This window comes from Drepanopeziza brunnea, assembly GCF_022702325.1.
Source record: "Drepanopeziza brunnea f. sp. 'multigermtubi' strain 214-2 chromosome Unknown ctg1, whole genome shotgun sequence".
In the NCBI taxonomy this organism is placed as follows: domain Eukaryota; kingdom Fungi; phylum Ascomycota; class Leotiomycetes; order Helotiales; family Drepanopezizaceae; genus Drepanopeziza; species Drepanopeziza brunnea.
This window is the reverse complement of record NW_027094064.1, coordinates 814,219-836,650: the sequence shown is the minus strand read 5'-3', so window position 1 is coordinate 836,650 and position 22,432 is coordinate 814,219. Positions and strand designations below refer to the sequence as shown.

General features: G+C 50.9%; 6 protein-coding genes across 6 annotated transcripts; 5 read left to right on the top strand and 1 right to left on the bottom strand.

Annotated features, from left to right (window-relative positions):
• Nucleotides 1–2,141: 2,141 nt before the first annotated feature.
• On the top strand, nt 2,142–2,977 carry L3040_000175 (uncharacterized protein; the record flags this gene model as incomplete). The annotated part of the gene is made up of 3 exons (XM_007295200.1): nt 2,142–2,243; nt 2,348–2,435; nt 2,544–2,977. The coding sequence occupies 3 exons, from the start codon at nt 2,142–2,144 to the stop codon at nt 2,975–2,977; spliced, it is 624 nt and encodes a 207-aa protein (XP_007295262.1).
• Nucleotides 2,978–3,960: 983 nt separating this feature from the next.
• L3040_000174 (uncharacterized protein) lies at nt 3,961–6,950 on the bottom strand (the record flags this gene model as incomplete). Its single annotated transcript, XM_007295199.1, has 3 exons — nt 3,961–4,323; nt 4,372–6,674; nt 6,911–6,950. 3 exons carry the CDS (start codon nt 6,948–6,950, stop codon nt 3,961–3,963), a joined length of 2,706 nt encoding a protein of 901 aa, XP_007295261.1.
• A 1,080-nt stretch (nt 6,951–8,030) lies between these two features.
• L3040_000173 (uncharacterized protein) lies at nt 8,031–10,094 on the top strand (the record flags this gene model as incomplete). Its single annotated transcript, XM_066155047.1, has 3 exons — nt 8,031–8,613; nt 8,664–9,424; nt 9,477–10,094. 3 exons carry the CDS (start codon nt 8,031–8,033, stop codon nt 10,092–10,094), a joined length of 1,962 nt encoding a protein of 653 aa, XP_066013109.1.
• A 972-nt stretch (nt 10,095–11,066) lies between these two features.
• L3040_000172 (uncharacterized protein) lies at nt 11,067–14,566 on the top strand (the record flags this gene model as incomplete). The annotated part of the gene is made up of 3 exons (XM_007295197.2): nt 11,067–12,778; nt 12,833–13,870; nt 13,924–14,566. The coding sequence occupies 3 exons, from the start codon at nt 11,067–11,069 to the stop codon at nt 14,564–14,566; spliced, it is 3,393 nt and encodes a 1,130-aa protein (XP_007295259.2).
• A 572-nt stretch (nt 14,567–15,138) lies between these two features.
• On the top strand, nt 15,139–18,488 carry L3040_000171 (uncharacterized protein; the record flags this gene model as incomplete). The annotated part of the gene is made up of 3 exons (XM_066155046.1): nt 15,139–15,272; nt 15,334–17,330; nt 17,380–18,488. 3 exons carry the CDS (start codon nt 15,139–15,141, stop codon nt 18,486–18,488), a joined length of 3,240 nt encoding a protein of 1,079 aa, XP_066013108.1.
• Nucleotides 18,489–19,199: 711 nt separating this feature from the next.
• L3040_000170 (uncharacterized protein) lies at nt 19,200–22,382 on the top strand (the record flags this gene model as incomplete). Its single annotated transcript, XM_066155045.1, has 3 exons — nt 19,200–19,281; nt 19,333–20,071; nt 20,144–22,382. The coding sequence occupies 3 exons, from the start codon at nt 19,200–19,202 to the stop codon at nt 22,380–22,382; spliced, it is 3,060 nt and encodes a 1,019-aa protein (XP_066013107.1).
• Between the last annotated feature and the right edge of the window lie 50 nt (nt 22,383–22,432).

Here is a 22,432-nt window from a genome sequence, read left to right as displayed (position 1 = left end):
GTTGATTTGGGTTGGCTTTTGCTCTGGAGTTCTAGGTGGTGGGTGGTGGGTCCTACTGGAAAGAGAGTGTGTATGTATCATGTCAGATTATGAGGACTTGAAAATACCAGAATTACTTTTCCGTATTCTATCTCATTATATTAGGTTTTCTTTTTCTTTGTCTTTCACCGTCACCGTGATCTGTTTTCTGCTTCTTCATTGTCAATTTGCTTGTTTTTCTCTCGGCTCTTCAAGAGGAATCAGATTACATCAGAGCAGATCTTCACACTCTGTATATATTCCTCCGCATCTCCCGATTCTCCCTTTGCCTTTCCACACTTTTCAAGTTCACTCTACTCTATTCCACCTCGTGGTTCTTTGTTTATTTCACCTTTTATAGCATCCATAGCTTCTATAGCTTCTACGGCTTCTACGGCTTCTACGGCTTCTACGGCTTCTACGACGGCTATAGCATCTACGGCGGCTATTGCATCTACGGCGGCTATTGCATCTACGGCGGCTATTGCATCTACGGCTTCTACGGCTTCCACGGCATCTACGGCATCTACGGCTTCCACGGCATCTACGGCATCTACGGCAGCTACAGTTTCTACGGCTTCCACGGTTTCTACGGCGGCTATAGCATCTACGGCATCTACGGCATCTACGGCATCTACAGCATCTACAGTTTCCATTCTTCCATTCTTGCTCTCCTCCTCTCCTCATCCTATCCATCTCATCTAAAAAGTAAAACGTCTGGAGATAGGTACTCTACAGGCAGAAAAACATGGCTCGGGTACGCACGTAACTTTTACCTTACGATTTCCCTCAATTGATGCTACCCACTTCGAACCTGATTTTACCAGCCTTACTTTGAAATGAATTAGGAAGATTACAATATCCTATGAATAGTTTCTACAAGTAAAAACCGCGCGAAAAATTCTCTCCCCCCCCCCCCCCCCCCCCCCCCGAATAATTACCGCCAGAGAGAGGCGCAAAAGCTTAGAACTCCACTCTAAACCCCCTGGTTTCCCTACCTACCTTACCTACCCTCCGGCGGTAATTATCCCGCCTGGGAGCTAGAGGTACGTAGGTAAGTAGGTAGTAGAAATAAGAATGTGGCCGTATAAGAATACACCTTGCCAATAATCTCTAATTGCGATAATTCTCCTTTCAATTTTGCGTTTTTCGCCCACCACCCAATCTAAGCATCCGTAATTTTTGATCGTTTGATTAGATCGACGACTCGCTTAGCCTAGGTGGGGTTCTCCTCGGTTACAATAGTATTGTACAAGTACCGTAGTAAGGAGGTAAGGATACCGGTTAGGTTAGGTCAGGTAGGCATTCTTAAAATATGGCGCCGGGGGAGGGGGAGGGGGAGGGGGAGGGGGAGGGGGGAAGGGGAAATACTACGTAAAAAAAACAAAAAAGGAAGAAGAAGAATATGCTTGTTCCCAAAACCATAATTTAAAGATTATTTTCCTTCTTACTCTATTGGGCGCTAGTACCTCCCTCTCGTGATCCTGAACTCAAAAAGTATTGCCGGACCGGGCAATTAATGTCGATATCCATCTCGTGCTGAGGCTCCTTCCTACGTACAAGGAGTGCCCAGTCTATTGCCAAGACCCTCGATTCGCGAATGCCTCTCCTCCCATGTACTTCTTCGCCCTTTTCTCATCATCCCCAGGCTATTCTTGCGTGGAAGCTGGACGGTACGTACGCTCCACTCACGATGGTCATTACAAACCCGTGGGGCGCTGATTATTCTTAGCCGCACGATTCACTCGTTCACTCGTTGATTCGTTCATTTATTCCTTTATTCGGTTCATTTCTCGATCTATTTATAGCCTCGGTAGGAATCTCACAATATGATCGTGGAAGAAGAAAAAAAAAATAGGGAAAGAAGAAGAGGAACGAGAAAAGAGAGAGAGAGATATATATATATATATTTCCTACTTGCTTGCTTTCTTGCATCTCTTCAGAATCTCTTCATCTTGCTTCAGATTCAGATTCAAATTCATCATCATCATCATCATTCTCTTCTTATTTATTTTTTTATTTTCCTTTTTCTGGCAAGCTTATTCTCTCTTTTCCTCGTCCCGCAGCATCATCAGAGGGAGGGACTTACTACAGACGACAAAAACAAAATACATACATACGAGATGCTACGATCGAAGTCTCTCTTCGCCATCTCGCTAGCCCTGAGCTCTCTCTTCAGTAGAGCTCACGCAGCAATTGTCATCGGCTACGCAACACTAACCGAGGTAAGTTTTTCACTCTTGATTGATCATATATATTTCGTACATATATATATATGTACGTATATGTAAAGCTCAAAGGTACTAATCACCTACGCGAAAAATGACAGGAAGAGGGTCAGCGCCTGTCTGAGAACAAAGGCTTAGAGATAGATGAAGACGAAAACTACAACCAATTAGGAGCTGGCCTGTACACGAGTGAGTCTTGATTCTGAATCGGAGTCTCAAATACCCAGATCTCGTTCCTCACACACATATGACATACCAACGCGGAGACTGATGAAATTCTTTTTCTGCAAAAAATAGTGAACAACCCGGGGAATCTGATGGGTGGAGAAGGGATGTGGTACTGTGCCATCGAAGCGAACGAGGAGAAGCTTCGAGGCATAAGCAAAGTATACGTTCCGAGATCGTACGAGAGAACAAGGAGTTTCCATAGGGGGCCCGAGAAGGTGGACCTGTGGGGCGCGGAAGACGATGTCATCGTGGACTTCATCGAGGAAACGTACTTGGTACAGGATCCGGCGAAGGCGCTGCGCTTCTCGTGGAATCACGCTTCCCCTTGGCATCTGCTGATGGTTGTTCCGATAGAGGCGGCGAATGACGACTCTTTGGATATACAGGCCAGATGCTTCAAATCGAAAGTGGGGCTGATCGAGGCGACGAACGAGTCGATTAATTGGGAACATTGGGGGATTAAAGGAACTCGTGGAGCGCCGGGCTTTGCCCCTTTGCCGTAAGGGAGTGGCTCGTCCGTGCTGAATGGGGTAAAACAGGAATGGGAATGGGAATGGGAATGGGAATGGGACAGAATCGGGATAGAAGGATAGAAGGATAAATGAGGATAGAAGGGTAAATGGATAGATAAAAAAAAGCTTAAGCGAGTATGGTATCTACAACTAAGATGCAAAGCAAGCAGACATACACGTAAGTGAGATAGGCCAAAGTGACGAAGTGACGTGACGAATAAGATTGAAGAAAAGGACAAAAAAAAAGACGGGGGGGGAGGGGGGTGGGTGGGCTTGGAGCTTGAAAGGAGGACCGACCCACATCTCCTACTAGGAAATGTATTGAAACGAGCAAAGACGCGAAACTTTTGTACTCTGGACAGTAGTTGGCTTGATCAATATTTCAAATCTTTAATTTACAGTCCAACAAAATCCCGCGGTCCACGTCTTACCCGAGTTCCCCCCCACCCCCCTTACCCGTTCCAATTTCAGCCTCTGCAAGACGGGACAGGAGAAACGCAATTCAGGAGTAGACAATTAAATATGTTATATATAAAGATCGGTAATGTATCAAGACCACCGATCCATCCCGATCCTGCCAGACAGAAAAAAAGAACAAAACATCGCCCTAGCCAAGAGGAGCAGAGAGACAGAGAACGTTTTGTTTGTGCTGTGATGCACCCCCAATCAAATGCGAGATACGCAACGGTTTCGGCTGCCGTTCCATCTAACACCCTGTTCACTTCCGTGATTGTAGAGCCCGCAGCTCCCAGAGAAAGTTTGGAAGAATCCTAATAATCCGTAAGATGCCCGTTCATAGGGGTATGAAGGGATGCAAGAGAAGTGATCCCGAGAAAAGACCGACGCCGCGCTACCAAATGCGAGACAAAGGAGAAGTCTTGTATGTGTGTGGCAATTCGGCCAATTGCTTCCCTATACTTGGTGCCTCCCTCCCTATATTATTGTTCATGAATCGGAAAAGTGAGAGTGGCCGTCTAGAATGGTGTGGAGAGGCCATTCTTGGACTGTCGTTTGCTGAAGCGGTGGTGCTTCTTCGAGGTTGGCTCTTCATTCAAGCTCGCTTGGCTTTTTGTCAAATGATGCCGCGCTGCGCGGTCGGAGATGCTAAAGCCTTCGGGGTAGATGGAGCCCCCCGGTATGGTGCTGCTGGGACTCGATACAGATGAACCCATGTTGTCGAAGCCATTTTCGCTGCTGTAGGAGCCGACCATGCTCTGGGATAAGGCCATGTCTTTTGCCCGTTCGATGGACTCGATCCATTCTTGAGCCGAACTTTTGGATGGATCACCGGTGCTGACGGAGGATTTCGAGTCCTCGAACGTGTAATGCGTACCACGCTGGAAGTCGTTAACCCTGCGAGAAGTTGAATGGGGCGAGAAACGTACCGTGTCAACACACCACACCTCTTGACCCTTGGCATCGATCTGCGTCCTCCACGTGCACTCCGAAGCCAGAAGCGAGATTTCTGACTTGGTCTTCTTCTCATCACCTCCGGCGGCAGCCAAGATGATACGTGCGCTCGATGTGACCATCACGAGTCTGGCCCTCTTCTTGGTATTACTACCACCAAAGAATCTCGACAGCTTACTCTTCTCATGGCCATCGTGGTCCCCATTCCGAGAGCTCGGGCTATGAGGTAGAGGCGTCGACACAACCAACAGGTTTCCAAGCTTCAAGATCCGCTCGTTGTTCCTCGTCAAGACGGGAGACCATTCAATATCAAGTTGGGTTGGGGGAGGTAGTTCGGTGATGACTCTTGGTTGTGGTCGTGAACTGCCACTAGAAGAGCCGGGGCCCGCTGGGCCTCGAGAGGTCGAAATCGGCTGTGGGGCGTTTGAGTGACTACCAAGCTTTATGAGAGGGGCCTCCTGAGTGGCGGGGATATAAGGCTTTAGCCTTGGTGCTTTCTGTCTCCAGAGTTGGCGGCCCCATTGCATTCCGTCAAAGAATTCGTGGTTCTTGATGTGTTCAATGGACAATCGTCGTTGGGGGTCGAGAACCAACAGACGCTCCACCAAGTCCCTAGCAGCGGGCGGGAAGCCAGGTGGAAACTCGTACTCCAAACCCACAATCTTCTGGAAGGTCTGGTACTCATTACCAGCCTTGAAAGGGGGGCGTCCTGTCAGGAGCTGGTAAATGATGCAACCAAACGCCCACAGATCACTAGCTTTGCATGCATTCTTGTCTGTCAAGAGTTCAGGGCTGACGTACTCGGCAGTCCCAACGAAAGATCGAGCCCGGTTGGACTCCTCTTCTTCGCCCGTCGTTTCGTATGATGTCGTGGGATCCTTGGGTATCCTCGGGTCCGGTAGCAGCTTGGCTGTCCCGAAGTCGGTGATTTTGATGTGCATCTGGTCATCCATCAGAACGTTCTCCGGTTTGAGATCCCGATGAATGACCCCTCGGTTGTGCATATGCTCAATGGCATCCAGTATTTGAGCTCCGTAGAACCTCGTGCACTCCACGTCGAACGACCCAATCTTCTTCAAAACCCCGAGCAGCTCACCGCCACTCGCTACATCCAGAACGTAGTATAGAGATGAGCCGTCCTGGAATGTGTAGTATAACCGAACGATCCCTGGATGTTCTATCAATCGATTAAGCGTGTCCTTTTCGATATTCACATATTTGATCTTCTTCTCCTTGATGATGTGCTTCTTGTCCAAAATCTTGACTGCATATTCCTTCAAGGTTTGCCGATCCGTAGCCAACATGACCGTGCTGTATGAGCCTTCTCCCAGGGTTCGGCCAAACACAAAATCCCTGACCCCCTTCTTGACTTGCCTCAAAACGAGTTTCCCGCTTTCATCGAGCTCCTCTCTTACGCCAACAGCTGCTCCTTTATCCTTCCACTCCTCGCTGCTGGGCACCAGGTTTCCCTCGAGGTCGTATCTGGGCGCAGGGGAACTCGATGCGCTAGGGGTACCATCGGTATGACCTCCACCCATCCCCCTCGAGCTGCGTCTTGGTGGTGCCGGCACATTTCCAGCTGGTAGGGGGCTCTTCTGGCTGTAGGATCGGTCCCGATGGCTCAGCTCCCTCGAGGGCACACCTGAGGGCATGTGTACTGATCGCGAATCGCTTCTTGTCCCCGTTTCCGAGATCGAGGACTTGAGAGACTCATTCCGTATCCTGTAAGAGCCGGGATCACGGGTGGGTATCGCATTCGGCGGTGGGTGCGCTGAGTAGATTCCGGAGACAGGCCTCAAAGATCCTGCAGGCGGGTAATTTCTGCTACCGCTCTGCATTACGCTTGGCTGGTATGTATGGAACTGTGCTTGTTGTTGTGCTTGATGGCTCAAGGGCATGCTCTGGCGGTGTGCCTTGACCGCTGCCGCTCGTGCCAGGTTGTCCTTCCTGGGTTTGAAAGACTCGTTGCTGCTAGACTCCGACCTTGAGATGCTGGGCTGTGGCTCGAGAATCTGGGCCGGACGTCGTGATGGCGGGGAGGTATCACCGGAGGAATCTCCACGGCGGAAGATGTTGAAAAGAGAGCGTCTCCGAGACTGAAACAGAGACTGAGACTGTGGGTCTGTTGATGACCGTACTTCTCGCGATATCGTGGACGGATTCGGTACCTCGTCGTCGGTAGTTCGTGAGGGTTCGAGCAAGGCAGGTGTTAGACTCAGGGAGGAGTATGTGGGGAAGTCTGGAGATGTTCCCGGGGACGCATCATCGGGGTTCGCAACTGTGAGCACAGAAATCAGCACTGAGTTCAGTGCCAGGTCGGGCCAGGAGATGAGGTCGGGGGATGAGGGGGATAATCCCCATGCACATCCAGACGGTTTGGTCTGGTCTGGGCTGGCTGGGACCGCAGATGGCGGACCAAGGGGTAGTAGGGAAGGGTATGTATGATATGGTGTGAAATGGTATGGCAATGATATAGAGGGTCGAGTCAAGGGCAAAGAGAGCAGAGTAACGTACTTCGTAGACCACCCGGAGAGTGAAGATGGTGGTTGTTCATGGCTGTCGCCGCGGGGAGTCTCAGCAGTTACAGCACAGCAACAGCAGTCGTGGAGGTGGTGCCAATGATTAATTCCCCGTACCCTGGCCCACTCGCGGATACAGTACCATAATAATAATAATAATAGACAAAGGATCATATACCACACACACTCTATCCGAGCACTTTATTGAAGTCAGTATCATTCATGCCCGGAGTGCGGAATTGAGTGCAATAGGTAGCTTACGGGAAGGAGGTCGATCGACGAGCCCAGTGCTGTGCAGTGTAATCCGGGCCTGATCGTATAGGGGCAACAATAGGGCAGGGCAGGACAGGACAGGATAAGACCAGGCAGGGCAGGGCAGGGCAGGATAACCTCTGTTGTCTCTTACAACCTCATATCTCGGAGGATAGAGAAATATGGAAATATGAGAGAAATTGTAATAATTGTTATGATTGTTACCTATGATTGTCATTCGGCCATTGTCTACCGTACTTAGCCAGTTCCGTAGTCAGGTTACTACCTACCTACCTAGTCAATCATAGTAGGGGCCGGGCCCAGCGAGTCAGCCACGAGCCCGGCCTATTAATACATATGCGATTAATCAACACAGCGACACGTGTCACACTAGTAACAACAGCTACACTAGTAATCAGTAACAGCTAAAAGAAGTTAGAAGCAATCAATAATACTAGCAATACTAAGATTACTACAAATAGTAATACTAGGTAGTAACACACACTAGCGCATTCCGCTGGATTACGTTGGATTATGCTTACGTACCTGTTGGACTCACCACCCACCAGCACCCGAGCAGAGGCCATCCGACTATCCAACTCTATCACCACATTCTCATAGTCAGGATTCAGGAAGCCGTTGGTAGTCGAACATTCGTCGTTCCTTCCAAACATGGACTGCCGTGTGGAAAAAGAGCCGAGTCCGCACTTGCCGGCGACTGAGGAGGCAACTGAGGAGGCAACTGAGGAGGCAATGGATTCCCTCCCTCCCCTCTTTTCCCTCTCTTGTTCGACCCGTTGTCCAGTTTTTTCCTATTTACTTGCGTCTTTGTAAAACCTCATTCGCATTGCAGAACACTCATAATGATTCGCTTACCGCCCTCAGCACTTCAACTGGGTGTGAGTGACGTAAGAGATTACGAGAAGCGACAACAGGCTAGGCGTAGAAAGAAATGCAGCGAGACAAGCAGCATCAGCTTCAGCATTAATATCAATATCAGCGACCAGTTTTCTCGCATTGGAATTCGCGCGTCTAACGACGATAAGGGGGGGACTGGCCGGGTCCCTCAAAGCCAAAGAAGCCGTCATTCGATGCCAGAAGGGAACGACTTCAGGAAGACGATCACCCTCCCTACACCAAGCTCTACGGATACTGTACCGGTCGAGGTAGTCTCCCCAGATACATCGAATAGCCTTTGCTTGACTAGCGATCTCGTGATCCGGTCGCCCTCGCAAGCATCATCGACCAGCTCACAAGAATTATCCGTAATAGAACTAGAGGGCGATGAACATGGCTATGTGAATGTAAGACTGGATCAATCTCCCGAGAACGCTCATCATGATCTTCACAGAGTCTACTCACCATCGAAGGATGATTTCTATTACGGCGGTTTCATTGAAACCCCTACCAGAAGTGTTGTGGATGACACGACGCAGAGTCCCCTCAGTATGATCCAAAGCCCTCATCAGTTACTTACGTTGCTAAACCACGCACAGCGCCCAACGATGCTTCTACCACTCAACAACTACAGCCTCCCAGTTCGCATAGGCTGCGTCCAAGAGCACTCCCTCGCTCGCCTCTGTTCCTGTCTCAGAATGCATCGACCTCTCCCGAACGTCGTCCGACTTCCAATCTCACTCCGCATGTTGCCTCCCGAGTAACTCATCACCACACGCCAAGTATCCTCTTTTCTCAACCCCCTAGGCGTCCACCTCGTCCTGGCGGGCCGACGAGCTCGACTCGTACACTCAGACACCAAACGAACAGTTTCTCGTTTGACTCGTCAGAGAGATCGAGTGCGGCGTACGAACAAGAGCGCGTGGTTTCTAGCTCTAGTAATGGCATAGCTCGAGGATCAGCCGAGGTCAACCTTCACGATGATCTGAGAGGAAGTTCCTTACAGAGCTCCAGAAACCCTTCCGCTGAATCATCCGGCTTTCCAGGATCTCATGAGATACCGGACGAACATGAATCAACGGCTCTTCCAGGTGATGTAGGCGATGGAAGGAATACGTTCTTGTTCTCATCTCCTAGGCTACCTTTACCGCCACCCTTCTCGACCGTATCTCGTAGCGTCTCGAGGGCTGAATCACTCCCATCGTCGCCAACCCATGATCCCATGATGGGGAATCTTCCTGCAAGCCCGATCAGAAGTTCGTCAACTACACCAGTCCGAGTCGGTTCTGGACAGCGGAATCACAGTCCTCCCTCGGGCCGGACAAGAGAGCAGGCTCAGGGCCCAGATTCGAGCCCACCAGTATGAAATCTTCCTACGAGCATGCAGTCAGTGCAGGCTAATTCAAAAATAGTCTGGGTCTCGACCTAGCTTCTCCAATCTTATGAGCCGGACGATCAATAACTTCAGAACCATCTCACCTTTCAGTCGTCAGGGCTCACCCCAAACAACCTCTCCTTCAGCCTCGCCAACACCGCGGCACGAACGAAGTCGTGAAGTATCAGGCGAGCTGGGTCCTATGACGCCGTCGCGAACATACCAAATTTATAACGATGCCTTGTCTCCCGATATACAGCCCCAAACCCCAGCAAACTTACCGGAATCGAGACACCAATCTCGATACCATCCCTCGTACACGGCACCAGTGACCCGGGCCGTGGCTAGACGTGGTGCCCCTATCAACAACAGTGACGGGGAAGGTATGGCTGGCATCTACCGAAGACGCCAGGTGCCGTTCTATACGCCTATGCGAGGTGGCCGACCACCGTCGCCCATTGGTTTGACGCAGGGGGGCTTCCAGGGCCTGTACGGAGGCAGAGAGAATGGAGATGATGAACAGAGTTGGGTTGATGGTGTGAGGTTCAATAATGCCGAGACTCGACTTTGGGGTGCCAGAGATGCCCAGAATGAGGGTGGCAATTTGAGGTCGACGCCTGAGCCTGACGAGTGGCGAGTTGGACGCAGGAACTAAGATGTGGATGCCATGTTATCACGCCAGCGGAGGACGCGATTATCTACTAGATGGCGCTCTATGTGGTTGACCTTCATCGAGGGTAGATTGGGAACATGAACTTTGAGTCGTGTAACTCAGGAAGGCAACGGAGAATATTGTTGTTTTCTTGGAGCCTCCTTAGCGGGATGTATTATTATGTCGTTACGTGGCCTCCCTTACTTACTGTTCGGGAGCAGAATAGCAGGACCAAAGCATGCACCCGAATTATATCGGGTTGCTCTGTTAGTAAATATTGACTCGGTTAGCTTGGAGCTAAGACTCCTAGCGAGGCGCTTTGCGGCGTGCCCAGATTTCATCCGTAAGTGTAGCAATCCTTCTTCTACGGAGTATCTGAATTTTGACATTCACGAAAAAAATTCCTAGCCAGCTGGGAACATAATCCACTCTCGGTTCATTGATTTTTCCATTCACCAAATTTGCATTTCCTTGCTCACCCCGTGCAGGCTCTGTCCCGTTCCTGTTACACGACATGGTGATCGACAGGAACCCGTGGAGTAGGAGGAGCTTCCCGCAGCCAATCAATGCCAGCCCATCCATATTCAGCCCCACCCACGACTAATCCGAACGGTCTGGCCTCGGTCTCGCCCAAAATATTGAGATAAGTGACGACATCGCGTCGCGACTTTCATTCATACCTAGCGCCAGGACCCCAGAGAAAAAATACACCCGGTAGTTGTTTAGTCAGAGCTACCTAGGTAAGCGGTCGGTGACGGCGAGAGCATCAGTCACTTCCTACCGCAGCTCCCTTTTCGTTTCCCTTTCCTTTTCCATTTTCTCCTAATTCATCGTTTCGTTTGCATGGTCGATCCTGCAGCCTGCTGCTTCATATTTCCTGGTCGCGTGCAAACATACCTGGCATTCATTCCTCTCTCTCTCTCTCTCTCCTCTACTGCACTTACATCCCTCCCTGCCCCCAAACCAGTGTTCATCATGGCCTCAGATATAGGGGCGAGGCGGAGCAGCGTGCCCGCGCATGCTGCTGATTCTGCAGACCATGATCCGTACGAGGACGATTCTCAGCTCGCGTTCGGCGAAGTTGCGAGACCGGCCATGTCCCGGAAATGGCAGACAGACCGGGTCGTCAACGCGCCGATGTGGGATGCGCCCGGCTTGACACGATACCCGACCTCCTTCTCGGCGAAAAAAAGTACCTGGCAGAGCCCCGTCGATGAGGACTCCGCAACCAGTAGCTCCTCGGACGACGACGGCAGCGACGATGAGAAAAAGCCCAAGAAGAAGCGCGGGAAGCCAAGGAGGGGCATGAGCACCAAGCGAGACTCATACTCGCGGTTCAAGGTGGGCAATGAAGATTTCAATACGAAGGGGAAGGTGTCCAAGAAGGATGGGAGGCTGAATATCAGTGTGAATGAGACGAGCAATCGGGGGTATCTGGCCAAGGCGCTGGGAGCGACGTTTCTCAAGCACGTTGCGGGCGATCATGGGATGGCGGATGCAAGGGGTAGGGGTACGACTGCGTCTGAAACTTCGAGCGCGAGGACTTCGTCGGATGTGCCGCGCCCCAAGCTGAATATCGTTGTCATGGTTATTGGGAGTCGGGGTGATATCCAGCCGTTCTTAAAGCTGGGGAAGAACCTCAAGGAATATGGACATAGAGTACGGATAGCCACTCATCCTGCTTTCAAGGAGTTTGTCGAGAAGGACTCGGGGCTTGAGTTCTTCTCGGTGGGAGGAGATCCGGCGGAGCTTATGGCGTTCATGGTAAAGAATCCGGGTATGATACCTACGATGGAGACGTTAAAGAAAGGGGAAGTTGGACGGCGCAGGGAGCAGATGGCGCAAATGTTTGAGGGTTTCTGGAGAGCTTGCATCAATGCCACAGACGACGAGAAGGATATGAACAACAAGAAGATGATGGGGGCCAAGGCACCATTTGTCGCGGACGCCATTATCGCTAATCCACCCTCCTTTGCGCATATACATTGTGCGGAGAGACTAGGCATCCCGCTGCATCTGATGTTCACATTCCCGTATACGCCTACACAGGCCTTCCCGCACCCGCTGGCGAATATTAAGAAGTCGAATGTCGATACTGGATACGCGAATTTCATGTCCTACCCTCTAGTAGAGATGATGACTTGGCAGGGATTGGGAGACTTGGTCAACGCGTTCCGCATCAAGACTTTGGGTCTTGAGCCAGTCAACACGCTGTGGGCGCCTGGCCAGCTGTACCGTCTCAAAGTGCCTTACACATACCTCTGGAGCCCAGGACTCGTACCAAAGCCCAAGGATTGGGGACCAGAAATCGACATTGCTGGTTTCGTGTTCCTCGACTTGGCCTCGTCATTCAAACCACCGGAGGATCTCGTCAAGTTCCTGGAGGCCGGAGAAACACCAGTGTATATCGGATTTGGCTCAATCGTAGTTGATGAGCCTGATAAGTTCACCAAGATGATCTTTCAGGCTGTGGAGAAGGCGGGCGTAAGAGCGCTTGTTTCCAAGGGGTGGGGTGGGCTGGGTGATGATAATACACCTGATAATGTGTATATGCTTGAGAACACCCCCCACGATTGGTTATTTCCAAGGGTCTCTGCTGTGGTTCATCATGGTGGTGCTGGAACGACGGCTATTGGGCTGAAGTGTGGGAAGCCGGCAATGATTGTGCCATTTTTTGGAGATCAGATGTAACTCATTGACTCTATTTTCTCGTAAGTGTATATTTGGCTGATGTGCTTTAGGTTCTGGGGAATAATGATGAGCGAAGCAGGGGCAGGGCCTGATCCCGTCCCTCACAAGGAACTAACTGTCGACAAGCTCGCAGAAGGTATTAAATTCTTATTGACTGAGAAAGCACGCAAAGCAGCCGAGAAAATTGCAAAGGATATCGAGGAAGAAGGAGACGGTTCCAAGAACGCCGTGACATCCTTCCACCGCAGTCTTGTGCTTAGAGGCGAGCACTCGATGCGCTGCTCCATCCTGGAGGACCGAGTAGCAGTCTGGTCTTTCAAGGGCACGAGTCTACGCTTAAGTGCCTTGGCGGCAGACCTCCTTGTGGAGAAGAAGAAAATCACATGGAAGCAGTTGAGATTGATACGACACAGTGAGTGGAATGACTTTGAAGGACCCGGAGAGCCGCTTACGGGTGGAGCGACGGCCATCATGGGGACTGTGACGGGTATTGCTACAGGCGTTGGCAGTGTGCCGTTCAAGATTGCCAAGAATGCCAAACGACGGGCAAAGCATGCTCAGAAGAAGCGTAGAAAGTCTGAGCAGGCTGGTCTCAAGTCCCCGGAGGCTGGTAGTGGAAAGAATAGTGCTGGCCAGATGAACGGCGCCCCGAAACAGGATACCATTAACAAAAATCCCAACAAAGGGAACGACAACGCGCAAGTCAATGGGAAGCCTAGGGGCACGGAGAATGAGTATCCGACTGATGTGGGTATGGGTGATGCTATACCAGCCTCCAAGGCTCCGGGTACAGGCATGGAGAAGGTCACTTGTGGCCCTGATCTTGGGAAGCACTCCCAGACCGGCGAGCCGATATCGCAGAAGCTTGAGGGTCGGGGTGAATCTCAACATCATCAAGAAAACGACGCAGATTCAGTTATGTCTGATGACCCTAATGAAAACGCTGCTGTCGAGGCTGGGAAGCATGTTGGATTGGGAATTGGGAAGACGGCGGAGCATATAGCTCGAGCCCCCATGGATCTTACTCTTGCTATCGCCCAAGGTTTCCATAATGCTCCTCGTCTGTATGGTGACGAGACAGTGAGAAGGTAAGCCCTGATCCCTATACAGCACTGCATTTGAAGATCTAACAGAGCTACAGACCTACTCGCATCACCGGAATCAAGTCTGGTCTCAAAGCTGCTGGAGAAGAGTTCACCTTTGGCATCTACGACGGTTTTACTGGTCTCGTTACCCAGCCCTGTAAAGGCGCCCGTGATGGCGGACCCATTGGATTCGTCAAAGGCGTTGGTATGGGCCTCACAGGATTCGTCCTCAAAGACCTCGCAGCGATCTTTGGACCGTTTGGCTACACGTTCAAAGGTATACATAAAGAGCTTGTCAAAGGCAAACAGCCCACCAACTTCATTCGAAAAGCACGAATCATGGAAGGCCAGCGCGATCTCAGCGCCCTGGATGAAAAAGAAAACAAGAGAGCGTCCGAGATGGTCACCCATGGCTGGGATGTGGTACAGCAGGTATGGGCTATCATGGAAGAGAAGCGGTCGCATGGATTGAAGGGGAGACTCAAGGCGATGCGCGAGCATAAGACTTGGAGGAATGATGGAGCCTTTGAGAATATTCAGATGGCGGAGAAGGCTGTGGAGGCTACGAAGAGGGGAGAGAGTCTTGAGAGGGTGTTCGCGCAGCAGAGAGAGGAGTTGCGGTTGGCGCAGAAGCCTCGTAAGAACGTCGTACAGGATCTCAAGCAAGGGAAGAAGGGGGGCGAGATGGACGATGGTTAGGTTGTGCAAAAATGAGAGGAGCCAAAAGCCGCCTGTTGAGGAGATGCCGAAGATTCCCTCCAAGTAATTGATCATGGTCGTGGTAGCGAGTGTACGATAGAAGCAGCCCGGGATAGAGAGAGGGAGGAGTTTGTAGGTTTCGTTAGGTACCTGTACCGGTAGTAGCGATGGTGTTTTGGTGTTGGCCGTCTCCTCCGAGTCGTTGAGCGAAGATGCAATTATTGTATAATCTCAATTAATACTGGACTAATCAATTCGATTTCGATATCTCCTGGTGTTTTGAGCTCCCTTGTGAAGTATTTGGAGAAGTTTTCAAGGATTCGAATTTGTGACGGACCCCTCCACAAGGCTGACCAGCTATAAGCGACCCTTCCGAAAATGAGTCAAAAATTACCGCGGGGTCACAACTCGTTTAACACCAACCTACCCAATTTTCCGTCTTGCGTCTCGTGGGCTCTCTCACACACACCACAAACTTGAGATAACACTCGTCGCAGTGTCACTCGGCCCTCTTCACCTTCCGGTGTACCAGAATACTCGATACCGCTGCACACCGGCCGCCGATTGAAAACATGAGCATCGACTTCCCCAAGGAGGAGGAGAGCGTTCTCAAGCTGTGGAAGGAAATCGACGCGTTCCAAAGACAGCTACAGCTCTCTGAGGGTCGCCCGCTATATACCTTCTACGATGGGCCACCCTTCGCTACGTAGGTCTTTCCGCATGCTGGAAGGCGACGGCGAGGTATTTGCAATACTGACAATATACAGCGGCTTGCCCCATTATGGCCACCTCCTGGCTTCCACCATCAAGGACATTATTCCGAGATACTGGTCGATGAAGGGGTTCCACGTAGAGAGACGGTTTGGGTGGGACACACACGGCTTGCCAATCGAGCACGAGATTGACAAGAAGCTGGGGATTACGGGCAAGGCTGCGGTCATGGAGCTAGGTCTGGAGAAGTACAACGCCGAGTGCAGAGCTATCGTCATGAGATTCTCTGCGGAGTGGAGGGCGACCATCGACCGCCTGGGACGCTGGATCGACTTTGACAACGATTACAAGACGATGGACCCGAAGTTCATGGAGTCGACCTGGTGGGTGTTCAAGTCCATCTTCGAGAAAGGCCAGGTGTATCAGGGATACCGGGTCATGCCATACTCGACTGCCCTTACTACGGCACTGTCCAATTTCGAGGCGAACCAGAATTACCAGGACGTTACTGATCCAGCCGTTGTGGTCTCTTTCCCGCTGCTGGAGGATCCGAATACATGTCTCTTGGCCTGGACAACTACTCCTTGGACACTGCCTTCCCATACGGGTCTGGCTGCGCACCCCGACTTTGAGTACGTTAAGATACACGACGAGGTTTCCGGAAAGAACTTCATCCTCCTGGAAAAGCTGCTAGGCACTGTGTACAAGGATGTCAAGAAAGCCAAGTTCAAGAAATTATCGACGATCAAAGGCAGTGAGATGCTTGGATGGAAGTACGAGCCATTGTTCGATTACTTCTACGACGAGTTCAAGGACTACGGATTTCGAGTTCTGAATGCGACCTATGTTACGGACGACAGTGGTGTGGGGATTGTACACCAAGCACCCGCCTTCGGAGAGGAAGATTACAATGTTGCCATAGATCATGGTGTCATATCTGAAAAGCGCCCACCCCCAAATCCAGTCGATGAGAGAGGTCTGTTCACGTCGAAGGTGCGCGACTTCGAAGGCATGCACGTCAAGGCTGCCGACAAGGCCATCATCAAACACTTGAAGGGGACGGGTAGAATCGTCGCGGACTCCCAGATCAAACATAGTTACCCTATGTGCTATCGTTCCGATACCCCCTTGATCTACAGAGCCGTTCCGTCGTGGTTCATCAGAATCCCAGAGATCATCCCTCAGATGTTGACCAACATCGAAGATTCTCACTGGGTACCATCATTCGTCAAAGAGAAGCGATTTGCCAACTGGATCAGTGGCGCGCGCGACTGGAATGTTTCCCGCAACCGATATTGGGGAACTCCGATCCCAATCTGGGTCAGCGATGATTTCGAAGAGAAGGTTTGCATTGGCAGCATTGCCGAGCTCAAGGAACTTAGTGGCTACGAGGGCGACCTGACTGATCTCCATCGCGACAAGATTGATAACATCACTATCCCGAGTAAGATGGGCAAGGGCACGCTGAGACGCATTGAAGAGGTTTTCGATTGTTGGTTCGAGTCCGGAAGTATGCCATACGCCAGTCAGCACTACCCATTCGAGAACAAGGACAAGCTTGAGAAATCTTTCCCTGGAGATTTCATCGCTGAGGGTCTAGATCAGACGAGAGGTTGGTTCTACACGCTGCTTGTGATTGGTACACATCTTTTCGGAGTATCGCCTTTCAAGAATTGTGTTGTAAATGGAATCGTGTTGGCCGAAGACGGAAAGAAGATGTCGAAGAGACTGAAAAACTACCCCGATCCGGCTATTGTCATGGAGAAATATGGTTCTGATGCGCTGCGTCTGTACCTGATCAATTCACCTGTTGTACGCGCCGAGCCACTCCGATTCAAGGAGGCTGGCGTTAAGGAAGTCGTCGCCAAGGTCTTATTGCCGCTGTGGAACAGCTACAAGTTTTTCGAAGGCCAAGTTGCGCTTTTGAAGAAGATTGAGAACGTTGACTACTGCTTCGACCCCGCTGCCGAGGCTACCAATACAAATGTTATGGATAGATGGATTCTGGCGAGCTGTCAAAGTCTGCTGAAATTCGTCAACGAGGAGATGGCTGGTAGGAGACATCTTCCATTTCATTATTTGCCTATACTGACTCAATCCAGGTTATCGCCTATACACTGTTGTCCCCAGACTTCTGGGTCTCATTGATAACACGACCAACTGGTACATCCGGTTCAACCGAAAGCGTCTAAAGGGAGAGCTCGGGCTCACCGATACCAAACACGCACTCAACACTCTCTTCGAAGTCCTTTTCACTCTCGTCAAAGGTCTCGCTCCATTCACCCCGTTTATCACCGACACCATCTACCAACGTTTACGGCCACATATTCCCAAAGATCTTCAGGCAGAGGACCCTCGTAGTGTTCACTTCCTACCATTCCCAGATGTCCGATCAGAACTTTTCAATGAGGAAATCGAGCGTCGTGTTGGTAGGATGCAAAAGGTCATCGAGTTGGCCCGAGTATCGAGAGAACGTCGGACCATCGGTCTGAAGACTCCTCTGAAGAGCTTAGTTGTTATCCACCCAGATTCCGTCTACTTGGATGATGTTCGATCGCTAGAAGGCTACATCACTGAAGAGCTTAACATCCAAGAGTTGGTGCTTTCTTCAGACGAGGCAAAATACAACGTCCAATACAGCGTGACTGCCGACTGGCCAGTTCTCGGCAAGAAGTTGAAGAAGGATGTTCAGAAAGTCAAGAAGGCACTTCCAGGACTGACGAGCGACCAAGTTCATAAATTTGTACTGGACAAGACCATTACTGTTGATGGTATTGCGCTCGAGGACGGAGACCTCGTTGTTAAGAGAGGCCTGAAAGATGATGAGTCGTCGAAGAAACTGGAGACAAACACAGATGATGATGTCCTCACTATCCTCGATGCAGAGATCTACCCAGAACTCGCAGACCAGGCATTGGCGAGAGAGATCATCAACCGTGTCCAGCGACTGCGAAAGAAGGCCGGACTTCAGCCCACAGACGATGTGAAGATGGAGTACAAAGTCCTGTCTGATCCTGAGAACATTGGCCTTGCCAATGCCTTTGCGAGTCAATCGAGCACTATTGAGAAAGCATTGCGCCGGCCAATTGATCATCACGTAGTAACGGAGAAATCGGATGCTAATCCTGACAAGGCTGAGGCAGGTGTTATCTTGGAAGAGGAGCAGGAGATCTCGAAAGCTTTGTTTTTGCTGAGATTGCTGAAGCTATGAACAATGAACCGGATGTAGGCCTCTTAAAATCACAAAGATCTATAGTCCCTTATAATGTCCTATAGTCTACGTACGTGTCCTGGGATCACTTAAGTAGATTTGTTCCCTTTCTCGAGGCGTCAAGGTTTCTTTGCGGCAGCCTACGCTGTGTATAAGCAATGAACGAAAAGTAAAATAAAACTGTAACGAACAATATAGCAGTTCTTCAGACGTAAAAACTCTGTGAGACATTTGTCCTTGTGTACTGCATTGTAGTCCGCTACTATGCATTTGCCGTACACTGAAGCCTGTATTGTATTGTATTTAGCTATTGACTGCCCTTGCTTCTGGGTGCATGTGGTTCTCACCTCCGCCGAGCACTTCGCAGCTGCTTGCGCGAACTTTTCAATGGGTCGCGTTCGAGAAGGCATGTTTGTTGTCTTGGGATCATCTGAAGTTGATCCGAGGTCAATGACACTGATGAAGCTCGGATCGGGTGATCTACCAATGAACTTGCAGGCTAGCGGTGAAGCTACCCGTAGCTTGGATCGTCGCGAAAACAGTTATTTAGAGACGCGTTCAACGCTCACAATTCCCACCACGGACTTGTTGCTCACCACAAACCACCGGCTACGCTTTGCGAAAAACCTTTGCTGAATCTCTTGCATTACGCGACCCGTTCCCATCAAGCAAAGTTTCCATTGGATGATTTCCCCGGATGCCTCTTTCTAAATGCCTCCATCAGGAAGCCCAACCCAATCCAGCACCGGACAAATTCACCCCAGAACCGCAGACCCATACTACAGCAACGAAGGTAAGTCTTGCTCTCCATCATCCCGCGCCTCTGACTAACCGTGGTAACAAGATGTGGCGCTTTTGCACGATATCGTCGTGCTGGCGCAAGAGCTGTTGCCCGGACTCCCAGAACGCGAAAGGTTGCCAACCAACGCGTTGTTTAACGCTTACTACGATATTCTGCCTCGGATTGGCGTTAATGCAGATCATGATAGCCGCTATGCGCGCGTTCTATTCAAGATTGGGGGCCTGCGCGGGGCAGGCACCCTCTACGAGAAGTTTGAAGAGATCCTCGCCCGGATGGGAATTGAGATCGAGTTCGACCACGGGGATGATGATAATGATAATACAGAAGGGGAGTACAATCAGGCCGAGCAGTCGCAGCATGGGCTTGACGTCTCGAACAACACCAGTAGCGACGCGCCTGCGGCTGGGAATTCACCAAAGCGCAGGCGCAATTCAGAGAGCTCGGCTTGGGATCTGGGGATCGACCAGCGAACACCAATTACGCCAAGACGCAACTCATTCACAACTATCGGGAATGCGAGATCCGAGTTTGGAACTTCGCAGGGTATACTGCAGGAACTTAGACAGCCTGCAAGCCGATCTAACATCCGTGCACCATCTAAGAACCGCGCACCGGTCAATCATAAGGAGGAGGATACTGTCGATAATGTTGGACTCTGGCTCAATGCGCGCTCACCCAAGTTGCGCGGCAGGAGTCGAGGGAGATCAGTCTCAACTCATGCGAGTTTGCGAATCAGACGCCGTGGCCGATCGAACTCCACTGGTCGCGGACATTATTCACAGTCAGTACACCCTTTGGACCCCTCTTCTGAGGATGATCATCGGGACCGTAATCTTACGAGTTTTATTTCTAGTTTTGGCGAAGAGACACGCGAGTTACTACACGATGAGCAGCCAGCCCATCAACCCGAGAATCTGCTGGAGATCAAAGCATCATTGGTCCTACAGCAAAGCGCACGCCACCTCACGAGACAGATTTTCCGGCAATGGAGACACAAAACTCTGCAGTTGCAAGAGGATGTCAAGATTCTTAACAGGGTCGCGAATTGGCACGACAAGAGATCGCTCCTTCGATCCGCTTTCGATCAATGGCGTGCTCAGTATCTGGAAAAACACACATCTACGGATGAGGAACAATTCTACGCTCATCTTGAAGAAGAGGCTACGAAAGCTCGAAACACCACATTGCTGCAGAGAGCATTCAACCACTGGTCCAACTCTGCTAACGAGCAAGTCGAACGTACAGCTGTTGCCCGAAGACATATTGTTAGGACACGGGTATTCAATGCCTGGAAAGAGATCACAGCTGTCAATGAGATGAAGGTACGGAGACATGTTTTGAAGAAGTTTTTCTCGAAATGGGTACAGAAGCGTGAGGAAACAGCACGGGACAACACCGCTGCTGTGCAGATGTATGAAGATAATCTGGTCAAGAAAGTCTATGACCAGTGGGCGAGGAAGGTATCGGAGCACAGAGCTACAGCTTTGTGGGCGGAGGGAGCGAAGCGCCGAGCGCTATTCAAATGGATCGTCGTCTCACACAACAACTGGGAGAGAAGCAGGACTGCAGAGGAGAGCGCGCGGCTCGATCTCATGTGGAACAAGTTGAAGGTCTGGAAGAATCAGATAGAGGTACGCAGGCGTCAGGAGCAGCAAGCCGAAGAACACTATCGCCACACCCTCCTTACCGGTTCTTTCGTAATATGGCGTCGAGAGCAACAGCTGTTGCAGCCCAAATTTACGGTGATGTCGAACGTGGCCACTCGAAGGCTACAAGACTCATTCCGGATTTGGGCCCACCGTGCCCGCCTAGAAAAACAGGCTGCTGAAGTCGATCGAACGAGGATACTGCGAGAAGCCTTGACAGCCTGGCGCCTTAAGCATCGGACTCAGATAGTAGTCGCTCGGCAGAATCGTCGGATTGCAGCAGAGGCCCTGTACAAGTGGAATGTGCAGGAGAAACTGAAGCTTGCCCAACAACTTCTCGCACGTCGACGACTTCAGAGTACCCTACAAGCCTGGAAGGAGAAATCGAAAGCGTCGAGCGAGCAGGCTGTGGATTTGGAAGCGATGGCTCAGGCATTCGTGGCTCGAAAGAGACAGAATGCCGTTCTCCAGTGCTGGAATGCACGGATGGCATCGAAACAGCAGCTTGAGGCTGCCGCTGTCGAATTCCGCAACCCACGTCTGACTCAAGGAGTAGTCTCGAAGTGGTCCGCACAACTCGAGCATGTTCAGGAGCTGGAGCAGCGATCGCGGATTGCCGAATACTACTTTGCGACCACCAAGGCCCTCAAAAAATGGAAAGCTTCCACGGAAGCTGCGAAAAGAGAGAAGCGGAAACTCGCCTATATACAGGTTCGGAGAACGGCTAAGATCAATCTGGCAAGGAACGTTCTCGAAAAATGGCGCGAAAAAGCGCGACAGGTTTCCAGTCTCCAAGCACAAGCAGCCGAGGTCCGCCACAACAAAGATATTATTATTGGGATGGATATCTTTGACCGGTGGAAAGGCAATGCTGAGGCGCTTGCGGGACTCGAATCGCTATGGCGGGAAACTGTGTTGAAGAAGCACTTCACTGCCTGGAGGAGACGGACGGATGCGGTACTGGCTCTTGAAACAGAAGCAGTGCTCACATACCAGGAAAGTCAAACGAGCCGAGCTGTCAAGCGGTGGAGTCTACAAACTTTGCAGCGTGGAGCCCATTCCAACTACGCGGCTGAAATCCGCGAGAAGAACGCGAAGAAGAATTTTAGGAAGATCTTCACATACTGGCGACACACCGCTCTCGAACGGCGACCTCTACCCAGGCGGAAAGTAGGATTCGCGGAGCCCGCTCAGTTAGGAGCTACAGAGCGAGCTGAAGCGTGGTCCGACTTTGGGGACGAGAATGAGATGAACGAGTGGGTGAATGGACTGGATGAGGGAGGAGGAGCCGCATCGACGCCCATCCCCGGGTATCTGAGTACGCCTTCCAGGTCCCGACGATCACAGAGAGTGATGGCCGTGGCCGCGAAATACTCTACGACGCCGAGAGCCCCTCTGTCTACGCCCTTTGAAAAAAAGTTGCGGGCACAGTGGTCTGGAGGCTAATGATGCATGCGAACCCGAAATTATGGATTGATTCGAGACTGGGGACACAG